This window comes from Polyodon spathula, chromosome 7, assembly GCF_017654505.1.
Source record: "Polyodon spathula isolate WHYD16114869_AA chromosome 7, ASM1765450v1, whole genome shotgun sequence".
Classification (NCBI taxonomy): Eukaryota; Metazoa; Chordata; class Actinopteri; order Acipenseriformes; family Polyodontidae; genus Polyodon; species Polyodon spathula.
The window spans coordinates 18,406,215-18,429,079 of NC_054540.1; the positions used below are offsets into that span (position 1 = coordinate 18,406,215).

At 38.4% G+C, this 22,865-nt stretch overlaps 1 protein-coding gene across 1 annotated transcript in view; it reads left to right on the plus strand.

The window, feature by feature from the left end:
* Positions 1-22,865, plus strand: part of LOC121318300 (filamin-C-like) — a 53,560-nt gene that overhangs the window by 27,583 nt on the left and 3,112 nt on the right. The window contains 34 exon segments of the mRNA XM_041254817.1: positions 584-720; positions 1,940-2,133; positions 2,243-2,356; positions 2,451-2,594; positions 2,706-2,829; positions 2,944-3,104; positions 3,260-3,350; positions 3,803-3,972; positions 4,223-4,340; positions 4,474-4,736; positions 6,095-6,692; positions 8,334-8,507; positions 9,453-9,615; positions 9,966-10,126; positions 10,293-10,460; positions 10,549-10,672; positions 11,239-11,395; positions 13,029-13,218; positions 13,488-13,511; positions 13,692-13,939; positions 15,696-15,795; positions 16,066-16,206; positions 16,504-16,632; positions 16,814-16,987; positions 17,361-17,522; positions 17,904-18,107; positions 18,206-18,358; positions 18,465-18,587; positions 19,171-19,410; positions 20,047-20,316; positions 20,592-20,729; positions 21,033-21,148; positions 21,881-22,013; positions 22,650-22,826. Of these exon segments, the coding sequence (XP_041110751.1) occupies positions 584-720; positions 1,940-2,133; positions 2,243-2,356; positions 2,451-2,594; positions 2,706-2,829; positions 2,944-3,104; positions 3,260-3,350; positions 3,803-3,972; positions 4,223-4,340; positions 4,474-4,736; positions 6,095-6,692; positions 8,334-8,507; positions 9,453-9,615; positions 9,966-10,126; positions 10,293-10,460; positions 10,549-10,672; positions 11,239-11,395; positions 13,029-13,218; positions 13,488-13,511; positions 13,692-13,939; positions 15,696-15,795; positions 16,066-16,206; positions 16,504-16,632; positions 16,814-16,987; positions 17,361-17,522; positions 17,904-18,107; positions 18,206-18,358; positions 18,465-18,587; positions 19,171-19,410; positions 20,047-20,316; positions 20,592-20,729; positions 21,033-21,148; positions 21,881-22,013; positions 22,650-22,826 (5,783 nt within the window).

A 22,865-nucleotide genomic window follows, 5' to 3' on the forward strand; every position in this document is an offset into this window, starting at 1 on the left:
AAACACACACACACATATATATATATATATTATATATATTAAATATATATATATATATAAATTGAAGTATATAGGTATATATATATTACTGGGAGAATATCTTATGATATATATTTATAGATTAATATAAAACCTTTAAGAATGCTCTTTAAGTAACCTTTGATGAGTGTTCTGTATTTTTGTTTTACAAGGGATTACTTTTTTGCAACATGCTTTGAGTAATTTCCTTCAGCCTTTGTCATTTTTAGAGTACTTCCTGGAAGTTATTTCCTGTGGAGAGAAGAATATATCACGTAATTTACCAGTCGTATACAGTATAACCTATGATGTATTTTCTAAGATGTATTTTCCATATTTAAAACTGAAGAACAGTTCTTCTTATCCAAGCATATGTAACTGACAAATATTGCAGTGATAAGCTGGTGAGTGAGCCAGCTAATGAAAAGCTGTGATGGGTTGACTGCCTAACAAGCATTAAGATTTATACAGAACAAGGAAAGGGAACAGGCAGAGGCAATCATTTTTTTGGTACAGATATTCAGGTTTGTTTGTGACCCCTCTAAATCCTGCTGTGTGCTCACAGCCCCTTCGAGGTCCAGGTCTGTGCTGAAGCTGGGGCACAGAAGGTGCGAGCTTGGGGCCCTGGCTTGGAGACTGGCATGGTGGGCAAGTCGGCCGACTTTGTGGTGGAGGCCATCGGAACTGAAGTGGGGACACTTGGTAAGTCATGAGAGTCATTGAAGAATACTTGCAAATAGGAAAAAAGGTAGATTTAATGTATTCCTTCTTTGCATTTTATCTTGCTGCAAAACCTGCTTTAAGCAACTATTGGCAGGTATTAGGACAAAAAAAAACAATATAATCATGTTTGCTTCAATAAAGAAAAAATATTTTGTCCTTTCTTCTTTTAATCTGACCTAATTACCATTTCTCCCACTGAGATTCTTTTGTTCCAGCCTTCCTTTTTGCCTTGGCTGTAGTGTTTTAAATTTCTAACAGTTGAGAAAAACAGCAAATGTTAACAGATGAGTGGATGCAGGGCCTGGCCCCTCCACCCACTGCTGTGAACATAACCAGTAAAGGTCAAGGCTCTTGGGGGTCATCAAGTCCTCCGACTCCATGTATTTAAAGTATGTTAGACTTTTGTTAAATAGGCTTGAGAGTGAAAAGTAATCTAGGAAAATCTAAAGTAAAAAGAAAATCTTGTAAATCTTGTTTTTGTGTGAAAGCCATCTGTTAGGAAAATATTTATGAGAAAACTAGATTTTATAGAGCATCACTTTAATTGTTGCCTGATTTGACAAGAAGAGTATTGCAGTTAAGTTTACTCTGGCAGCCTCAACTAATACTTTTAATAAAAACCCAGCAACTTTAATTAAAACTTGGTTCTTTTCCCTATTTTTCCACATTTACAAAGCTCAAGGGCAATGCAATAAACATAGTACATTGCATTTTAATTTAGTATTTACTGACTGTTTTTCTGCAATATAATGCATTCCCCAGGGAGAGACTCTGCAGGTCACTATTGCTATACTTACTGATGGAAGTAGAACGGCTGTGAGTTCATCCCTAACTTTGTCAGCATATTGCTTGTGTTGCCATAACTGAAGCTCGGTTTTACTCTACCTCTTCACTGAGGGATATACCATTTAGGCCAGTGTAACTAAGAACTAGAACCTCATGAATATACAGTATTGTGCTGGGGCTCATACTGTAGCAATGTAGTTCTGTGGTAAAGCTTCCAAGTTATCTCTCAGGTGGACTGTTGAGTAAACATTTCTCACGTTACAGTGGTGGGCAATTTCATTGACAATGTTCTTTTATACAAAGTGATTAATAAGTAAGGTACATAGGATATGGATACTGCCAGACAGATCTCATTTCTTTTCAGGTCTCATTTTTAACTTAAAATACCGAATCCCCCTCGTTCTCGTATCAGGTTTCTCCATTGAGGGTCCTTCTCAGGCTAAAATTGAATGCGACGACAAAGGTGACGGCTCCTGCGATGTTCGCTACTGGCCGACCGAGCCTGGTGACTATGCCGTCCATGTCATCTGTGATGATGAGGATATCAAAGACAGCCCCTTCATGGCTCACATCCTTCCCGCTGTCAATGACGTATTCCCAGAAAAGGTATTTTACATTAAAAAAGCTGTATCTCAAGGGTCAGTAGATGGTACATTAAATATCTCATGGTGTTGGTACATTGAAATACCAATTTCATTGTATGTGCTTAACCTAGGTTAAAGCCTATGGCCCAGGACTGGAGCAAACAGGCTGTATTGTTAACAAACCAGCAACATTTACCATTGATGCCCGGGGAGCAGGCAAGGCAGAACTCAAGATCTATGCACAGGTAAGACACATTTGCGGTAAAAACAAACAAAAAAAAACTGTTAGCAATGTGAAAGACGTTAGAAGTATGTCTCTTTTTTATTATATTTTTTTAGGATGCTGAAGGTATCCCCATCGATATCAAGATTACTGATAATGGAGACAACACATTCATCTGTGTTTATATCCCCATTAAACCAATCAAGCACACCATCATCATTACATGGGGCGAAGTCAACATCCCTCACAGTCCATTCAGGGTAAGAGAAACAAATGAAAGATCGAGGTCAGGCGAATGACAATGAAGTGCATTGAGTGTATTGAATGTACCACCCATACCTATCTTCATTCAACATGTTACTTACTCTCAGGTTAACATTGGAGAAGGCAGCCACCCGGAACATGTCAAGGTGTACGGCCCTGGAGTTGAAAAGACAGGACTCAAGGCAAATGAACCCACATACTTCACAGTGGACTGTGGTGAAGCAGGGCAGGGTAAGACTTTTTTTTACCCTTATAAATTGGAAAAGATTCTTTAAAGTGGAATTGAGGTCTCTGTTCAAATTAGAAGTATGCAGTATAAATTCACATTCTGTTTGCATTGTTTAGGTGATGTGAGCATTGGAATTAAGTGCGCCCCAGGAGTTGTGGGGCCTGCAGAGGCTGACATTGACTTTGACATCATTAAGAACGACAATGACACCTTCACTGTGAAATACACCCCACCTGGTGCAGGCCGCTACACTATCATGGTGCTGTTTGCTGACCAGGTAATAAACATCAAACATCTAGTGTCTTTTTCCATGTGTTGCAATCTGCTTGATTCTGTAGATATTGCTGAAGCAAAAATGTGTGTACTTAAAAATTCTGGCTGGAGTGTAACACACTGTGCATAATGGATAATATAATATCTTTGTGAATTTAGGAAATTCCCTTGAGCCCCTTCCGGATTAAAGTTGACCCATCCCACGATGCCAACAAGGTGAAGGCAGAAGGTCCAGGACTCAGCAAAACTGGTAAGAACTCAGTCACACATGACATGATGGTAGCAGTGACAGTAGAAAACCATCAATTTATGTAGTGTCCTTAATATGCCTTTATCCAAGATTAAAGTTTTATAAGTTTATAACTAGTGTACCAAAAATGATATTGCATCCTCATTAGTAAGAATACAGAAATATTACATTTTATTCAATGACAAGAATAATCCTCCTGCTCATTTCAAATGAGCGATGTGAGTTCATAGCCAAGGCTATATCTAAGGACACTGTTCTCTTTAAACCTATTTTTGTTACTTGTTTTTAATTTCAATTGACCTTAGCCATTTTATAATCGCAATATGGCACTTCAGGGTGTGTGTCTTTCTAAGATATCTGCACTTCTCAGGTTGGTGAAGCCACAACTCAACTGAGGCATGACGATATCCCACAACTCTTTCTGATGAATCAGTATTACATTTCTATTGCAGGTGTGGAGGTGGGCAAACCAACCCATTTCACAGTCTTCACTAAGGGCGCTGGCAAGGCTAAACTGGATGTTAATTTTAGTGGTGCCGTAAAAGGAGAAGCAGTGCGAGACTTTGAGATCATTGATAACCATGACTACTCTTACACAGTGAGATACACTGCAGTACAGCAGGTAGGTTTACCTGCATATCATTACATTTTACTGATGCTACATTTCTAGTCTTACCAGCTAATTGCTTTAAAACTTTATAAAATTAACCATTCCCATTCTATGAAAGAAAAATGCCCTTTTTTTACGTTCTAGAAAACTGTGGTAAAAAGATTTGTATCACACATTTTTGTTTGCTGTTTGCCTAAACCACTTGTATCAATTCCTGAATGACATGATTAAACTTAATTATGCTCTTTTTTCATCTTTACAGGGTACTATCACTATCTCAGTTACCTACGGTGGAGATCCCATTCCCAAGAGTCCATTCACTGTTAGTGTGGCTCCATCCCTTGATCTCAACAAGGTCAAAGTGCAAGGACTTAACAACAGTAAGTGTGCTTCCTGAATGGAATTACTAGATTACTGTATTGTGGGATATCTTTCCTATTTATTCATGATGGCTCTCTCAAACCACTTATAAAATGAGCCACAGAAAAGGTGATTTTGTTTTATGTTTCTTAGAAGTGGATGTTGGGAAAGACCAGGAGTTCACAATCAACACTCATGGGGCAGGAGGACAGGGAAAGGTGGATGTGAAAATCACCTCCCCATCTCGTCGACCCATCCCCTGCAAGGTCGAGACAGGCACCACCAATGATGTGCACTCTGTGAAGTATATGCCCCCTGAGGAGGGGCCCTACAAAGTGGAGGTCACCTATGATGGGAACCCTGTGCCTGGAAGTCCCTTCACAGTAGAGGGGGTCATGCCCCCAGATCCTTCCAAGGTAAGAGAACATCAAATACAGCTTCCATTTTTGTCACATTTCAGTATGCTATAAATTAGATCTCCTCCGCCCACTATGAATAATAATAATACATTCTAATTGTAAATATAAACGTGTAACAAATAAAATGACATCCATTATGAATTAAGATTGTTAAACCAAAAAGTACCATCACTCACAAAAAATAACATTAATTTTCAGTGGAAACCAGAAAAAAAGGTTATTTCAAGTTGAAAGAAAATCAAACAAACATAGTCTAATTAAAGCTTGGCATGAAATTTACTTCAATTATGGCCAATTGCCTCTTCTGTTCAACGCAGCTGTACTGTGCTACTGATTAAGAGCCTTGTCCTCAGACAAGAGCCTTAATAAATAACAGCTCATTAATTGCTCTACTGAACTTGGCTGATATCACATCTGTTTGGACTATATTTTAGTTGGCACCACAGCTTTATAAGACTTTAAGAAATAATATTACGTGGCATTGCCATTGTCGAACCAGATGTTCTTTTTCATTGAACCAAATTTATATGTTCTAAAATATACTGTATATATATATATATATATATATATATATATATATATATATATATATATATTTATATGCCCGTCGATGCGGTCTCTACTGTGTGGTAGATGACTGCGACTGGAGTTATGTGTCCCAAGCCGTAGGCGAGGGCGCTAACGAAAGTCAAGGTCATCTACCACACGGTAGAGCCTGTTAGAAAATGATTTATTTCTTTATTTTCTCTTTAAAAAAAATTTAAAACCTATATTTACCTTGAACTTCTAATATTTTGCCAGTTAACATTCCGCTGAGGAAAATAGTCTCTAACATAATTAGAATAGAAAAACGACATACACGTACAGAAAACATTATTATTATTATTATTATTATTATTATTATTATTATTATTATTATTATTATTATTATTGCTAACATATTTATTTATTGGGGTCTTACTCTTTCTTATTATAATTTATCTGGACATGTACAACTGTTGAATAGTCCGTGTAGTATTGAGTCTGACTCGAAACTTGTTGTTGGAGGCGGGGCTTCATTCAAGCAGGCAGGGAGTGGATTGGCTGGTGCTGAAAGAACTGAAACAGGGTTGGGAGTTTGACTGACTATTTTTGATGGAGGATGTTGTTTGGATCCAGCCGATGACAGAATTGTGGACCATTTGTGTCTTCCCTGTTGATTTGCTGTCTAGTAGTTGTGAATTGAGCCTTGTACAGACTGCAGTAAATTAGACTGTTGCATGGTGTATATTTACATGGGAGTTTACCACATATTGAATTTAGCAATATCTCCCTTCCAGAGTTTTATAATGCACTTAAATATTTGTGTTCCCCAGGTGCGTGCCTATGGCCCTGGCCTAAAGGGAGGGATAGTGGGCAAACCAGCTCCCTTTGCCATTGATACTAAAGGAGCTGGCACCGGTGGACTTGGTCTTACAGTGGAAGGTCCTTGCGAGGCTAAGATTGAGTGCCAGGACAACGGTGATGGCTCCTGCTCTGTCTCTTACCTGCCCACCGAGGCTGGAGAGTATGCCATCAACATTCTCTTTGCCGAGGCTCACATCCCCGGATCACCTTTCAAGGCAGCCATCAAGCCTGGGTTTGACCCTAGCAAGGTGACAGCCAGTGGCCCAGGTCTGGAACGAGGCAAGGTCAATGAGTCCGGATCCTTCACCGTGGACTGCTCCAAGGCTGGGGAAGCAGAACTGACCATTGAGATCATCTCAGAATCTGGTGTCAAGGCTGAGGTGCACATCCAGAACAACAGCGATGGCACCTACTCCATCACCTACATACCCGCCTTCCACGGCATGTACACCATCACCATCAAGTATGGCGGACACTCCGTGCCCAAGTTCCCAGCTCGTGTCCAGGTGGACCCTGCTGTCAACACCAGTGGGATCAAGGTTTACGGACCCGGAGTTGAACCACGGGGTAAGACGTTTCACCTTTCTCTGTACTATATAATTTGGTCTTATCTATTAGCTGATGCCACAAAAGTAAATCAGTAGGAATAATGGCTTGCTGCACTAACAGCTGTTTCAAAATGAGCACATGTCTGGAGGGTAGGCCTGTCCCGCTTGGCCACAAGAATCAGTGACAGGTGCTACCAGTTATCCTATACAACCAAGTGGCACAGGATTATAGGCTTGGAAAGCTGCATTGTTAAAGGCTATGAAAAATGTTTATCGATAGTGTAAACATGCATTGTATAGTGTATTGATATAAGTGCAAGCATTGTCGTATATTGCACTGTTCACTTGATCACTTGTCAGTGAATAAATAACTTGTGATATCATACAGGCTTCTCAATGTGTTTGTTACTCAGTTATGAGCATATTTGGAAAAAAAAAATAGTTAATAAAATAAACAAACTGTTACAATTTGGCCCTAATTCAGCACAGTTTGCAGTATTTGCTTAGAGGCTGTACATTTTCCACCCGTATTTTTACTACAGTATCCTGCACAGTTGCTGCGACAAGACATACTATGAAACGATTACTGTATAGGTCTTTGAAATCAATGGGTTTCTTTTATAGCCCTGTTCTGCTTCTAGCTCCTCTGAGAGTTTGACACTGAAATAAAATGCAGTCTAGTTAAATGCAACTGTTTCTGCAGTCCAAACTTTTTAAACATGTTTTGTATTTAAAATAAGTTGCTGCTGGGGATTTAAGCTAATTCTCACACTTCCGCATATATCTAGATTACAGCTTTGCATATATCTAGAGACGCTTATCTAATTGTGATTAAATTGTTAAGGACCTTTCTTAGCACAAGTTATCAAGTGCTTCTTAAGACAGAGCTATACTCTTACATGTTTCTGGAGTTGTGATGAAACTTGCCAAATACATTTATTTATGCTATTGGGTTAAGTAGAGTCTGTCTGACTGATCATTGTACATTTATCTAGAAAACTGTTGGTCTAATATGATGAAACTTGCTAGGCCATTCTTTAGCACAAGTTTGTCATAATCTGGTGGGATTCTTATAGAGTCTCCCTTTCGGTTATTGTGTCACACTCACATTTTTACATATATGTAGAGCTGTAGCACGTTATTGAGATTATCAGAATCGGATGGTATATTGAGGCATCTGTCCTTCTGTTTATATCTTGGATGCAGGTATTAGTGATCTACTTTTTCATGTTTCCGATGACTCTAATTTTATACTTACACTCGGGATGAATGTCACTACAGTGCTTGATAAAATGTGATTGTTAAGGTACAGTGGAGACGCAAATACCACTACTTTGACTTAAGGTAGACAGGGCTTCTCAAAACCTTCAGTGAAGCAATAAATCGCTGCTTATCCATACAAAGAAAATGTGAAAGAGCTGCAAATGCTTACGTTTTAACAAACCTCCATTTATGTGATTTCAGTTGCGAATTTAATTACTGTGGACGCCTGAATGAGCCTTTTAACTGTGGGCAGGTTGAGGAGTGTGGGCAGCAGAGAGTGCTGATGTCTGGTCTAGCAGTATTGTAAACATGTTACCTTCCTCTATAGTTGTAAATATCTAACAGTTGATTTAGTACGTATTTGTACATTTTAATGTAAACTTTTGTTTGTGTGTAGGTGTTCTTCGTGAAGTTACCACTGAATTCACCGTGGATGCTCGTGCACAAACCAAGACTGGAGGAAACCACATAAAAGCAAGAATTGTTAACCCTTCAGGCAGCAAAACAGACACATACATCAGTGACAAAGGGGACGGGACTTACAGGGTGGAGTACACAGCCTATGAAGATGGTAAGAAAATACAAAGCTAAATTATACATCCTTTTAAAAACTGTTAAAAAATCTTTCATTGTAGGGATTTATAAACAAAAACTCTGGCTATGAGCAACCAGTCTACTATCCGAGTAATGCACAACCAACTGATCCCACTGTGCATTGGGAAGGATATAGAAAGCCCTGCTATCTAATAACTGCACAACTGTCATGCCGGCCTGTTTTAGAAAAATTGTCTGTCATTCCTTTGATCTGGCAACATTTTTGGCTCTGGGTCTGTCAGCAATTGGTCCACATCTGCTGCTAACTGTCACTTAGCTTTGACAGTGAACAATAGAGAGTGGGTCATTCTTTAAACAAGAGAGATGTGACCTGGCCTTGACCACCCCCCCTCCCCCCCACCCCCACACACACACACACATATACACAGTATTCCTTTGTAGATACAGAGGATGCAGATTTATTAACTGTCGAATCGCTAGAGCTGTCGACAGGATTTGTCTGAAATGTATTTAGTGAATATTATCTAAAACAGGGCCAAATGAAGATCTCATTTATAAAAAACAGTAAGCATCCTAGAACTCAAGAACAACACAGTACATTAAAAAACATTTTTACAAATGCGAGCATGATCAACCTCTGTTATTTTCTGAAATAGAAGACAGCAGCAGTTGGTTATTATAGGTTCCCAGAAAAAAACACTGCCTTGTAGTTGTATCTGCAGACAGAATTGGAACTCATGGCTGTTCCCAAACAACAGCTGCCCTGCAATACTTCTTGATCTGGGGTTGGTAGTGTACCTTTCATTCTGAGATATCTGTAATTATGTAAAAAAAAAAATGCTAGTTATAACAATAATTCTGTACTGTTATCTTTGTGCCAGTAATAAGTTGTGATTTTCAACAATCAGGTAACATTTTCCTGTCTTAAGTAGTGATTCCTAGCTGTGCTATTTGGTTTCAGGTGTTCACGTGATAGAAGTGCTTTATGATGATGTGGCTGTTCCCAAGAGCCCCTTCAGGGTGGGCGTTGCTGAGGGTTGTGATCCTACCCGTGTTAGAGCCTTTGGACCCGGTCTGGAGGGAGGCCTTGTCAATAAACCCAATCGCTTCACTGTAGAAACCAGGTACACACAGAACAAAGATGTGCAGGTTTACATTGCATATCACCATTTAAGATAAATAGGTTTTAGACAGCAAAATATTTGTTTGTTTGTTGAAACATTAATTGCTGAAACCATATTGTATAGAACAATTTGAGTAATCCAGACACTTTACTTCATCTATACATTAAGTTAAATTAATCTAAAATGTACCAACGTTTCTTCTGAGATTTATTCACATTAGAAATGAGGAGGTGGTGTTAGCTAAAGCCACTATACAGTGTGGCCTTTTAAACAATCCTTTGTGAAGAAGAATGAGATGACTGTACAGTGGTATCATGAGTTGACTGTTTACTTTGTTTTTTTGTTCCTAGAGGGGCAGGTACCGGTGGCCTCGGCTTAGCTATTGAGGGCCCATCAGAAGCCAAGATGTCCTGTAAAGATAACAAAGATGGCAGCTGTAGTGTGGAGTACATACCCTTCACTCCAGGAGACTATGATGTCAACATTACCTTTGGTGGACGCCCTATTCCAGGTAATAGTCTGTAACCCCTTTTAATAATAGTGTAGATTCAAATATCTCAATTCTTTTTTTTAAACAGTTTTTGAATATACTAGAAATAAACTAAGTTTTAGAAGTTTATTTTCTTAAATTATGGTGAAAATTAATTAACTCAACCCTAATCTGTTCCCTGGTGCAGGAAGTCCATTTCGAGTGCCTGTGAAGGAGGTAGTGGATCCTAGCAAAGTGAAGTGCTCTGGCCCTGGCCTGGGAACCGGAGTGCGAGCCCACATCCCACAGACCTTCACTGTCGACAGCAGTAAGGCCGGTCTTGCCCCACTGGAAGTGCTCTTGCTTGGGCCTGCAGGTCAGTAGAAGATTATTGTGTATAGTGACACATATTTTATGTAGTGAGATTATTAGGATGTGTATTAATCATGGCTTTTTTTGTACAGGAGTGGCAGAGCCTGTTGATATCAAAGATAATGGAGATGGCACCCACACAGTTAACTACACCCCAGCAATGGATGGCCCTTACACTGTCACAGTGAAATACGCTGACCAGGAGGTACCACGCAGGTAGGAGCTGCAGACACTATTGGTGTCTTATGGTTTTCTACTCCTGCAAACTGTTGTTCAGCTCAATTCCTTACTAACTGAGCTCATTTAGCATGATTGTGCTAATAATAGGTGTTTTGGAGATGTTGTGGTGTAATTTTATTGTTATTACCTGGAAGAACCAAATTGTAGGGTTCTCACACATCCAGCACATGGCCAGTTTCCATTGAAATTGAGTCTTCCTTCCCCAGATATGTACTGGTAAAGTAAAAGTGATTTCTTAATATATGGATTGTGAATACTTGAAGTCCACACAATGTCAGCAAATGCTTTGAGCCTTTTCACATATTGTTTGTTTCTAGATTTCACATCATACAGTGCAAAATACTTTTATTGCTTAGAAGTATAATCAGTTTATTTTGCTCGTTCTCTTCTGCTGTTTTCTGAACTGATGTACTTTCACATTGCACTGAATCAAACAACTCAAACTCAGTATTTGATAAATATTGCATTTCTTAACATGGAGCAGTATTCAAGTGTAGATCTATGTCTATTTTATATCGCTTAAAAAATGTTTACTTTTCCAGCCCATTCAAGATAAAGGTTTCGCCCACTCATGATGCTAGCAAGGTTCGTGCCAGTGGACCAGGTCTCAATGCCTCCGGGGTTCCAGCCAGCTTGCCAGTGGAGTTCACTATCGATGCCAGGGATGCCGGGGAGGGTCTCCTCACTGTCCAGATCCTTGTAAGTATATTAATATTGGAAATGTCCTCACTACACTGTGCAAGAACAGAGTTGCTACCCTGAGGTGATTAAAATGGACAAACCAAGCCCTTTATATTTATGAAATCCAGATTGCCTAACCAGGTGTTCATTCTGTTGTGTATCCTAAAACAAAATATTATGAATCAGCTATATTTAAAAAGAAATATAATTAAAAAAATGCATTATAACACTGTGTTGAGGTAAGACAAAACATAATTAATTAATGTCAATTGAGGCCTAACGTGGGTTCATGTTGTCCTATTAACTGGCTGTGGTAGGTGTTTTCCAGTTTTAATCCCACCCATCTCAAGTGCTGTACCAAAAGGCTGTTTTTATTATTATTATTATTATTATTATTATTATTATTATTATTATTATTATTATTATTATTATTATTATTCATAGACTTTAGTTTAGCTTCTTCATGTTACCTTAGTATAAGTATGTGTAAGTTTATGCAAACCTTACTGGTTTTCTGTTCTGCCAAACTGCTGATTCGTACACCTCTCACATCAAATAAAGGTTTCGCCAACAAAGGGCTAACAGAGCACTCAAGGGTTCCTGTTCAGAACAGGAAGCTGTATTGGACGGCTAACATTTGCCTGTTGCCTGTAGGACCCCGAGGGCCGCAAGCAGGAGGCCTTGATTTTTTTAAAGTCAGACATAGAAAAAAAACTGGTACAGGAAGAAAGAAGATGTCTAAATATTAATATAATGTGGGAGTGAAACTGTTTTAATTATAACTATAGCACAACAGGTGGTTGGTTTCTTGTGTGTAAAGGAAAACAAATGTCAATCAATGTTAACCAGATGTTGTATATCAATAAATACACATACCTGGTTGATAAATAAAGACATGGTTTTGGATGTCAAATGTAAGCTGTCCTCCAAGACATGTTCTGTAGGCAGATAAACTGCTTACAGATAAATAGCACAGGTTTTTCCAACTGAAATCAATTTTCATTCATTTCTTTGGGTGTTTTCAAAACCCTTTAAATATTGTTCACCTAGTCTTTGTGGACTAATTTCCAGAATGCTGTCTGCAAAACGTGACTAACCTACTCCCGTGAAACACTGGGTAGCTTTATATGTGCTGTTCTGTTATTTGTATCAACTTGTTTTAGCTTGTCAGGTTCTTACCAGTGATCACAAAGGGGTAATAATGAGTATCAGATATGAAGTAGCCTGTTTCTGCTCAAACCTACTCCCACAAAAGTGCCAGCTTCAGGAATTACGATAAATTACAAAGCATGATGAGGACAAAAGCTGGAAATTACAGCCCATGATCTTAAATCAGTTTATCAAGCTACATGTAGTCACTCCCACCAAGTAAACTGTGACTGAATTTTCAGACAAACTGATGAGAGGAATCAATTTACAGACTATGATTCAAGTGAAGCTTTTAAGCTTATATTTATATCTAAGAAATAACATTATCATTGAACTACTGTACATTAGCAATACCAAGGTCATGTGGCTTTATGGATTTACTTTGGTTTTACTAACCCAACATTAACTAATTATTTCATTTGAACCTCCTTTAATAAGCATCCATGGAACATTTTGTTTAAAAAAAAAAGTTCCACATTTCTTCTTTTTTTTTTTTTACTAGGATCCTGAAGGAAAACCCAAAAAAGCAAACATTCGGGACAATGGGGATGGAACCTACACAGTATCATATGTGCCTGATATGACAGGACGTTATACCATCACCATCAAGTATGGCGGTGATGAGATTCCATACTCCCCATACCGCATTCATGCACTGCCAACTGGAGATGCCAGCAAGTGTCTGGTGACAGGTAAGCTACATTATTTTTGTTCTGAGTATTCATTTTTACATTTCTGTTCTTTCAAGGTTAGAATTGTAGATGTTGTATAATTATGAATCTATAAAAATGCACATGAACACAATATAAACACAAATACTGCATGTTTAGTTTACAGAAAGTAATTCAAACAGTACTGTATAAAAAAGTTAATAATTTGAATGCATGATTCTTTCATATTTTATAAAATGACTAATTTTATAATATAATGACTAATGACGTATTTTATTTTTATTTTGTAGTATCAATTGGAGGACATGGTCTGGGTAAGTCTTTTTTTATGGTCTTTCACCTGGAAGCAGTCTGTTGAAACACATGGGTATATTGTGAGGGAGACTGGATATAATGATTGGGAATAAAACAAACAAATCTTGTTTAATGTTGGCATTTATGAAAAATGTAATTGTTCAAAGAAAAAAACATATTTCATGGTGCTTTCCCAACAGGAACTGGTCTGGGACCCACCATTCAGATTGGTGAAGAGACCATGATCACGGTTGATGCAAAGGCCGCTGGCAAGGGAAAGGTTACGTGCAAGGTGTCAACCCCTGACGGGGCTGAGTTAGACGTTGATGTGGTAGAAAACTCAGACGGGACGTTTGATATTTACTACACTGCTCCAGAGCCAGGCAAATACGTTATCACCATCCGCTTTGGGGGAGAGCATATTCCTAATAGCCCCTTCCATGTGGTGGTAAGTGCTTCTTTTATTCTGTTACAGTAATCCTAAAGCCAACAAACAAGGCAGACCCTAGAGGTAGCACATCCATGTCTGCTGGACAAACTCAGTGTGTCCTGCACAGGCTCAAAAAATGACGACTGAGGTTAGATATCCAATTCTTTGAATATTCATGGCATCTAAGAAGATACATGTTATTATTTTTCAACAACAGAATGCACCATTTTACAGTAAATTAATGTTTAACATGATATATTTCAGTTTATATTCTCACGACTTTGAAGCTCAGTGTCTGATGGGAGCTAATGTAATTGTTTTCGTTCAGTGGGGTTTGAATTAGGGTTGAATAACATTAAACAAAAAATATTTTTCTTTTAACATTTTTTCAGCTAATTCTGCACTTGAATATTGAATGTTATTTATTTAAAATTTCAGCTTTGGTTCTTGTAAAATGTATGGTTGTGTTCATGCATGACATAATATTGTGTTTTTTCCCCCTTAACATGTAAATTACCTTCCGTAGGCGTGTGACACCATTCCCATTATTGAAGAACCATGTGACATGCTGCAGTTACACCAGCCCTACGCACCCTACACTGGCTATCCATCCCATTGGGTATAGAGATAACAACAGACCAACAACAATTAAACAGTCTAATTAAAAAATACAACCGAAAAATACACAGATAATTGAACAGACACTATATTCTGTAAAATATAAAAAACATAATCAACTTTATAATTTTTTTTTATAATATCATTTTTTTATGTCAGTGTACTTCTGCTCTGGTATGTTCACCACTATGTTGCAATAAAATACCAACGTTTGCCTAATTTGTCTGAAATTGGCATTCACCTTATTTGTTGTTCTCAAAGAACAAAAACATTAAATACATTTTGAAAGCTCCCAGATAATTTAAATATAGATATTTGTACTCCTTTGAGTGCCTGAAGTTACATTTTAATTTGCAATGAACTCGGTTGTAATTACGGTTGGTATATCTGCCAGGGCCTCAACGTTCATTAACACAGTTTCTCCTTCTTTTCATCCCCTCTCACTCATATGGTATTTCAGTGTACAGAATTGTCCTTCCTCACAAATCCAGTAACCCGCAGTTAAAACCAGAGATCTGTTAATGTGTGCATTGATATAAACTAAACATGAAACTAAAGATGAAAACTTTTTTTGTATTGGCAAGAAATGTATGAATACTTTTATCTTAGAAATTAAATGATAAACTATGAAGGTACAGTATATAGGACTATTGCCTATACATGTTATAATTCTATACATGTTATAATTATATTCTTATATACTAAATCCTGAATTTGTAGAGCACATGGCCCTACTTCTTTTATTTAGTATGGCAATTGGATTTAATATTACCAGTATTACTTTTACTAATAATTGCAGGAATGTGTTAAATACCAAGTATTTTAAGCTACAATTTGCAGATATATTAACTGATATCTGGGAAACTGCAACCCCCTTCCCCTCCAGTTCCCTAGGTATATCATTTTTTCAGTGAAGCCTCCATTTTAAATGTTAGCATGGTTATATGTACAACACATTCATTCATTCTCTTGCAGCTTTTCCTCTTTTGAATCAGCTTTTACCAGCCTGGACCACCCTGTGCACTCGTTACCAAGAGCTGATCTTCCATTAAATGTTGACGTCATTTCCTGTTAACAGTCTCCTTTACTTCCTGTCTTATTACCTGCTGCTCTTCTTTCATTTACTTTGGCTGACTGTTATGATTCCTTCCCTCAGGCGACAGAGGAACCCATTGCCCCTGTTGATGTCCTGGAGTCCATGCTTAGGCCTTTTAATTTGGTCATTCCTTTTACTGTCCAAAAGGGAGAGATTACAGGTACGTTCTTTATATATAAGTGAACAGTATTTCAGTAAGTCTCAGTCAAAAGGCTAAAAAAAACTGCAAAGAGATGACTCCATTGACACAGAGTAAAAAACAAAACAAAAACAAAGGCATATATGAAAATCTTTATGTAATTATTCTCTAAAACAATACTGTAATTATATAAACCCTTTGGTTCTTATAAAAGGTTAACTTTCAATAAACAACACAAATGTATTCAGATTCTCATCATAGCCCTTTATCTTTGTTTCTTGGTTACTGCAGGTGAAGTGCGTATGCCTTCAGGCAAGACAGCCCGTCCGAATATAACTGACAACAAAGATGGAACTGTCACTGTGAAATATGCCCCAACGGAAAAGGGACTGCATGAAATGGATATTAAGTATGATGGAAACCATATTCCTGGTAGGTAGACAAATAATTAATCCCCCTTTGAAAATGGCTCAATTACAGACTGATTTAGTGTCCAACAGGATAAGGAGCAAAGTACAGTTCTGGTATGATCTATTTCTTATGTCTTTTAATTACTAGTCCAAGGAAAAAGATCACTAGTCTAAGGAACAGTACTTGCCCTATTGCCATAAAAGTAATATTTTACAGAACCATTAGATTTAGAGAAGGAGCATTTATTGTTACACGATGCTGATGTTTAATACATAACAGAACATCCAATTTAAACCCATTTCACTTTTTTCATTACAGGAAGCCCACTGCAGTTTTATGTGGATGCCATCAACAGTGGTCACGTGACTGCTTATGGGGCAGGCTTAAGCCATGGAATGGTGAACAAACCAGCCACGTTCACTATTGTTACAAAGGATGCTGGAGAAGGTGAGACAATGTTTATTCAGGATGTAGGTATTTTAGTGGTGCCGGAAAAAAAAATCAATACTTTCCAGATAATGTTATAAACTTAATTTTACGTCCACATTACCTCTAGAAAAAGCTTGATCGTAATACTAAGACTAAAATAACTCTTATCTCTTCTATTGGATTTATTTTTTTTGGCCAGGTGGTCTGTCTCTTGCTGTTGAAGGCCCATCTAAAGCTGAGATCACCTGTAAGGACAACAAGGATGGCACTTGCACTGTCTCCTACCTCCCCACGTCACCTGGCGATTACAACATTATTGTCAAGTTTGACGACAAACATATCGCAGGAAGCCCCTTCACTGCAAAGATCACAGGTAGGCAATCAGCTTTCACAACTGTTACCAGTTAAATAATTACAGAAATAGATACGGTAATTAGCAGAAATAAGTCAACCCCCAGCACAGATTATGTTGAACAAAGCTTACTGCTTCTGTGAGAATTTTAGTTTGTCAAAAACTGGTTAGCACTAATGAACAATCTAGCCTACCCATTCAATAGATATACCAAGATTCTGATCTTTGCAGCAGATCTACTGTTACATTTCCAACAATATCTCCAACATTTTTTTGATGAAATAGATGCATAAAGATGTATTGTTTTAGATGTATATTGAACCTCCACCAAGTTAGGATCTGGGTTGCATGAACATATAGGCAGTTATAAAGTAAAAATACTCTTTTCTTACAGGGGATGATTCCATGAGAACATCTGAGCTCAATGTTGGCACTGCAACGGATGTCTCTTTGAAGATCACAGAGACAGATCTGAGTTCCTTAACAGCAAGTATCAGAGCGCCCTCTGGCAATGAGGAGCCTTGTCTGCTGAAGAGACTGCCAAACAGGCATATTGGTGAGTGCCACACTGATTTATGTGAATGTGAGTGATACCATTCACTGATAGACATGCTAAATATGTATGGCATATGCCTTGGTGCTAGTAAGGAAAGCTGTTTCACTGCATGCAGTACATTTTTACAGAATACAAAGATAGTAGGCTAAAATTCAAATAAGACAAAATGTTGGCAATAACAGACTTATATTCTAAATAAATGTGTGTTTCTATCCTCATATACAGTTATAAAATGAAGTGCTTTTAATTAAGAAGTTTTTGTTTGGAAGCATTCAAAGACAAATCCGTTGTAAACTAAAAAAAATATTTGCATCTCAACAATTACTTTTGTGATAGAAAACAATCATGTTAAATTCAACTTGTACTTGTTTTCCCTGACAGGTATTTCGTTCACGCCCAAGGAAGTTGGAGAGCATGTGGTTAGTGTAAAGAAGAACAGCAAACATGTCACTAACAGCCCCTTCAAAATCATGGTGGGTCAGTCGGAGATTGGAGATGCCAGCAAAGTGAAGGTTTCAGGAAAAGGATTGGTGGAAGGTCATACCTTTGAGGTGTCTGAGTTTATTGTGGATACTAGGAATGCAGGTAAGAAAACACGGTGGAAGTTCAGTTTCTCTTCACTTTTACTCCAATTGATGACAAGAGCTAAACATTGAAACTCTTTCTTTTCATTTTATTGTTAGGTTATGGGGGTCTAGGTTTGTCAATCGAAGGTCCAAGTAAAGTTGACATAAACTGTGAAGATGTGGAGGATGGAACTTGTAAGGTGACATACTGTCCAACAGAGCCTGGCAACTACATCATCAACATCAAATTTGCTGACAAACATGTACCCGGTAAGTAGGAGAGGAATGTCTAACTAAAAGATTAAAAGATATTATACAGATGAACCGTCATTTGTCGTGTGTTTCAATAAAGTGTAAAATATTACTCCAATTGCAGGCAGTCCATTTACGGTGAAGGTGACTGGGGAGGGGCGTATGAAGGAGAGCATTACCAGGAAGAGACAGGCTCCCTCCATTGCCACAGTTGGCAGCACCTGTGACCTCAACCTCAAAATTCCAGGTAAGCACAGAAAGCACAGCCAGAATACTTCATAAAAAAGACTTTGATTCCCTTTCTCCCATTCTGCTTTTACTGCTAGACACTGCTTTACTTTATATGTTGCTTCATTTTTCCCCAAGTTCTCTAATGACTTTTTTTTTTTGTAATGTGCACCATTATTTATTTTAAATGTTTCTCTCTGTAACTTTTTTGTTTGCTTGTCCTTGGAAAAAGTAAAGCCCATACTTCAGGAAACACCGGCTTTGGCAGGAAATTAGATTTGTAGCACATTTTACTAGGTTTCCGATTGAAATCTGGACTATAGGAAATTATGTTAAAAGCTCTGGTCTAAATGCCAAATTGTAATAATTTGCTATTTTCTTAATTGTGTACCTATTTTTTTTAAACACACAGTTATTTATTTTAAGATCTAGTATGTGAAAAATAATAAATTAAACTTTAACAATAGTAAACAGAGGTGAATAAGAAAACTAAAGTTCTAAACGGTTGTATGGGCTGCTCTTTTTGTCAAAGAAACCTGCTGGACTCTCTTTCTTCATTCCTTCTTTTCTTCCATTCTTCTTCCCTTCCCTCCTGCTTTCAGGGAACTGGTTCCAGATGGTGTCAGCCCAGGAGCGTCTGACACGCACTTTCACACGCAGTAGCCACACCTACACACGCACTGAGCGCACCGAGATCAGCAAAACTCGGGCCGGGGAGACCAAGAGGGAGGTCAGGGTGGAGGAGTCCACGCAGGTTGGAGGAGATCCCTTCCGTGATGTCTTTGGAGAGTTCCTTGGCCGGGAGAGCCTGGGAACATTCACTGGCATTCCCAGACCAGAGGGTGTGTGTCCTGGGCTTTCTGGTTCATGATTTGGCTTTTTAATCCCTAGAGTTTACGATATGGCTTGATTTTTTGTTACAGCTGCGGTAGCTTAGTTGTTAAAGTAGTGTAATTTTGTGGTGTAGTTCTTAACATAACATAGAGGTTAACTCATTGTAATGATTCAGACATGAATTAAGCCAGCAGAGCCAAGGAATTAAGATAGTATTATGGCAATTAAGGAATTTGTATTGTATGCACTTGAGAGATAGTTGCTATGTTCTGAGGTGTTATTTCACTAGAAATGCAAACATGAAATCCTTTTTAACAAATGCACACAAAGGGATTCTCTAAATAAAGTCAGGGATCATTCTGTATCCTGTCTTTATCTTCAATCTGATCTTTAAAGCATTTAGCTGTGGCACCAAGTCTTTTCTCACTGCAATCTTTTTACTCTTTACTGCTTTATGTTAGCCTGTGATTATTCCCCACATGGCGCGTAATGTTTTAGAAAATCAGACCCATTACATTGTCATAAAAAAGATGTATCAATGCATTTAGTGACAGTTTAGATCGAATCATTTCACATGTTAAATTAAGATGTCCACTGACAATAGAATTCTCAAGTTCCTTGTTCTCTCTTATCTCCGCTCCCAGGAGAAGCTGGATCTCAGGAGATGACAGCCCAGGTCACCAGCCCATCAGGGAAGACCGATGATGCAGAGATCATTGAGGGAGAAGATAGCACCTACAGCGTGCGCTTTGTGCCTCAGGAGATGGGTCCCCATACTGTGAATGTGAAGTACAGGGGGCAGCATGTGCCTGGCAGCCCCTTCCAGTTTACTGTGGGGCCCCTGGGTGAGGGCGGCGCCCACAAGGTCAGGGCAGGTGGCACCGGCCTGGACCGAGGGGTGGCTGGAGTTGCAGGTACTTTTACCTTCATTTTCAAAGTAGTGAACTTTGAAACTACAACCTGTATAGACCACCTACTACAGTACGTGCTTCAAATATGTGTGGTAATATCCCCTTCAGAGGAAATCACAGTGACATGATCACAACTGTGGCCCCAGGACTTGAAGGAGACATTTAATCTGGATAATCACGTATTTAGTGACCTAGTTACAGTATACGTGCAAAATATGTTAACAGCTCTTTTAGACTGATAAAGTTCCACATAATTGATGTGTCTTCCCATCCCACAGCTGAGTTCAGTATCTGGACCCGAGAGGCAGGCGCAGGTGGTCTGTCCATAGCAGTAGAAGGCCCAAGCAAAGCTGAGATTTCATTTGAAGACAGAAAAGACGGCTCATGTGGTGTCTCTTACATCGTTCAGGAGCCTGGTAAGTTCTCACTCGTCCATCACTGTAGTGCTCTGTGGAAACAAAGTATCCACACAGATGAAACTAATAACATTGCTAGTCCACACAGTCCTTAAGTCAGAGACCACATTCATTTCAAATCAACTTTTTTGCCTTGGCAATATCTGCTGGTTGCCTTATTATTCATTTATATATAACTGATATTTTGACTGACAAGAAACAATAGTCACCTACAGTATCAGTCTTATTGTTAAATAGTGAATTCTGTTAGTTTTTTTTAGTGAAATTTGAGATAACATTTCTCAATATCATTGTTTTTCAAAGGTGATTATGAGGTTTCAATCAAGTTTAATGATGAACACATCCCAGACAGTCCCTTTATTGTACCAGTAGCCACTCTTTCTGATGATTCTAGAAGACTCACTGTAACCAGTCTTCAGGTAAGTTTATGTCCAGGTATATTACATTGTTTATTTTATATGGTGGTTTATCAGAAATTCTTGAGAGTATGCAACACCCTGCTGTAAATGAAAAGAAATAGAAAAAAAAAACAAAACCGTTTAGAAGTTAATAAAGAGTAGTCTCTTCCATCAGCCTGTACCAATAAAACTGGCAGCATCTGAGGTACTTGGCTGCTGTAAATGTCAGTCTGCCTGCTGTTGTGTCATTCTACTCCATACTTGTTCATATATGGCATTTGTTTAAAGATGTAATGTTACTAAGGATCCATGAAGCAAATACAGCATGTAATTCCTTGCATAGCAAGGGACTATGTTCTTTGAGGAAAATGTAACACATCCACACAATTAGTGAAAAATCCTATCCTATAAAACACATGGAAACAAAATAAAATTAAAAAAACCAAAAAAAAAACAACTTATGTTTCTCTCTGGACCTAGTTAACCCTAAAGTTACATATTTAATTGGCAATAACACTGTCAAAGAATACCATTGCATGGGCTTAACTGTCCCTTCTCAAATGCAAATAGGTTATTTGATCTGCAACCAGACTTTGCAAAGTTTTGAAATGTATGCCATCTTAATGAGCTCTGGTTTCAGGGGAACTTCACAATAGTATTGCCTTCCTGCGTGTTTGGGATATGTGCTCATCTCCAAATCTGACAGAAATAACCTGCCACTTAAACCTGACACCGCTCTCTTATCCCCTTCAGGAGACCGGATTAAAGGTCAACCAACCTGCATCCTTTGCTGTGCAGCTGAACGGAGCCAGAGGAGTGATTGATGCCAAGGTCCACACACCTTCTGGTGCTGTGGAAGAGTGCTATGTCTCAGAACTAGACAGTGGTGAGTAACTTGAACTTCAGATCACTCTAAAATATTGTTAATTGCAGAGATTAAGAACACGTAAAGAGCTGTAAAATGATTAAGTTTTGCTGTAAGTATTGAATTGCTTTTGGGTAAAAATAGGACAAATAGAGCTGATGGTTTCTCATAAAGTCACCTGGCCAACCAGTTTTACTTCAATTAAGTAAGTTAAAAAAGGGTAAATACCAGGTCAGGCAGTGGCACTGCTCAAACAATTGCCTGCAAATATTTATATTAGTAGAACTCTATCAATAGCACTTGACACAGTTCATCATATTCATGCTACAATTGCCAGTGGCCTGCCATCAGCAAGTACACCATCACCTGAATTGAATACTTACAGTACATGACAGTATCTGCAGGGGGAGCAGTTAGAGGATAGGCGTTTTCAGAAGAACTGAGAGACATAGAGAAAGAAAAGAAAACAGCGTAAAAGTTAATACAAAGTAGTCTTTTCCATTTCTGTTTAATAAAATTGGCACAGATTATGTGAAAATGTGCACTCATAACCTGTTAATTTTCTATTTAAAAAAACATTAACTCAGATTAAGTAAATAAGGCCTACATTTGTATGGATAGTTCTGGTTTAGTATATTTTCTGTTTTTGTTTTGTAGATAAGTATGCAATCCGCTTCATTCCACATGAGAATGGGGTCCACTCCATTGATGTGAAGTTCAACGCGAACCACATCCCAGGAAGCCCCTTCAAGATCCGAGTGGGAGAGCCAGGCCAGGCAGGAGACCCCGATCTTGTCTCGGCATACGGACCAGGGCTTGAGGGAGGAACAACAGGTAACTTCACACAGTACTGACTGACTTTAACCATTTAAA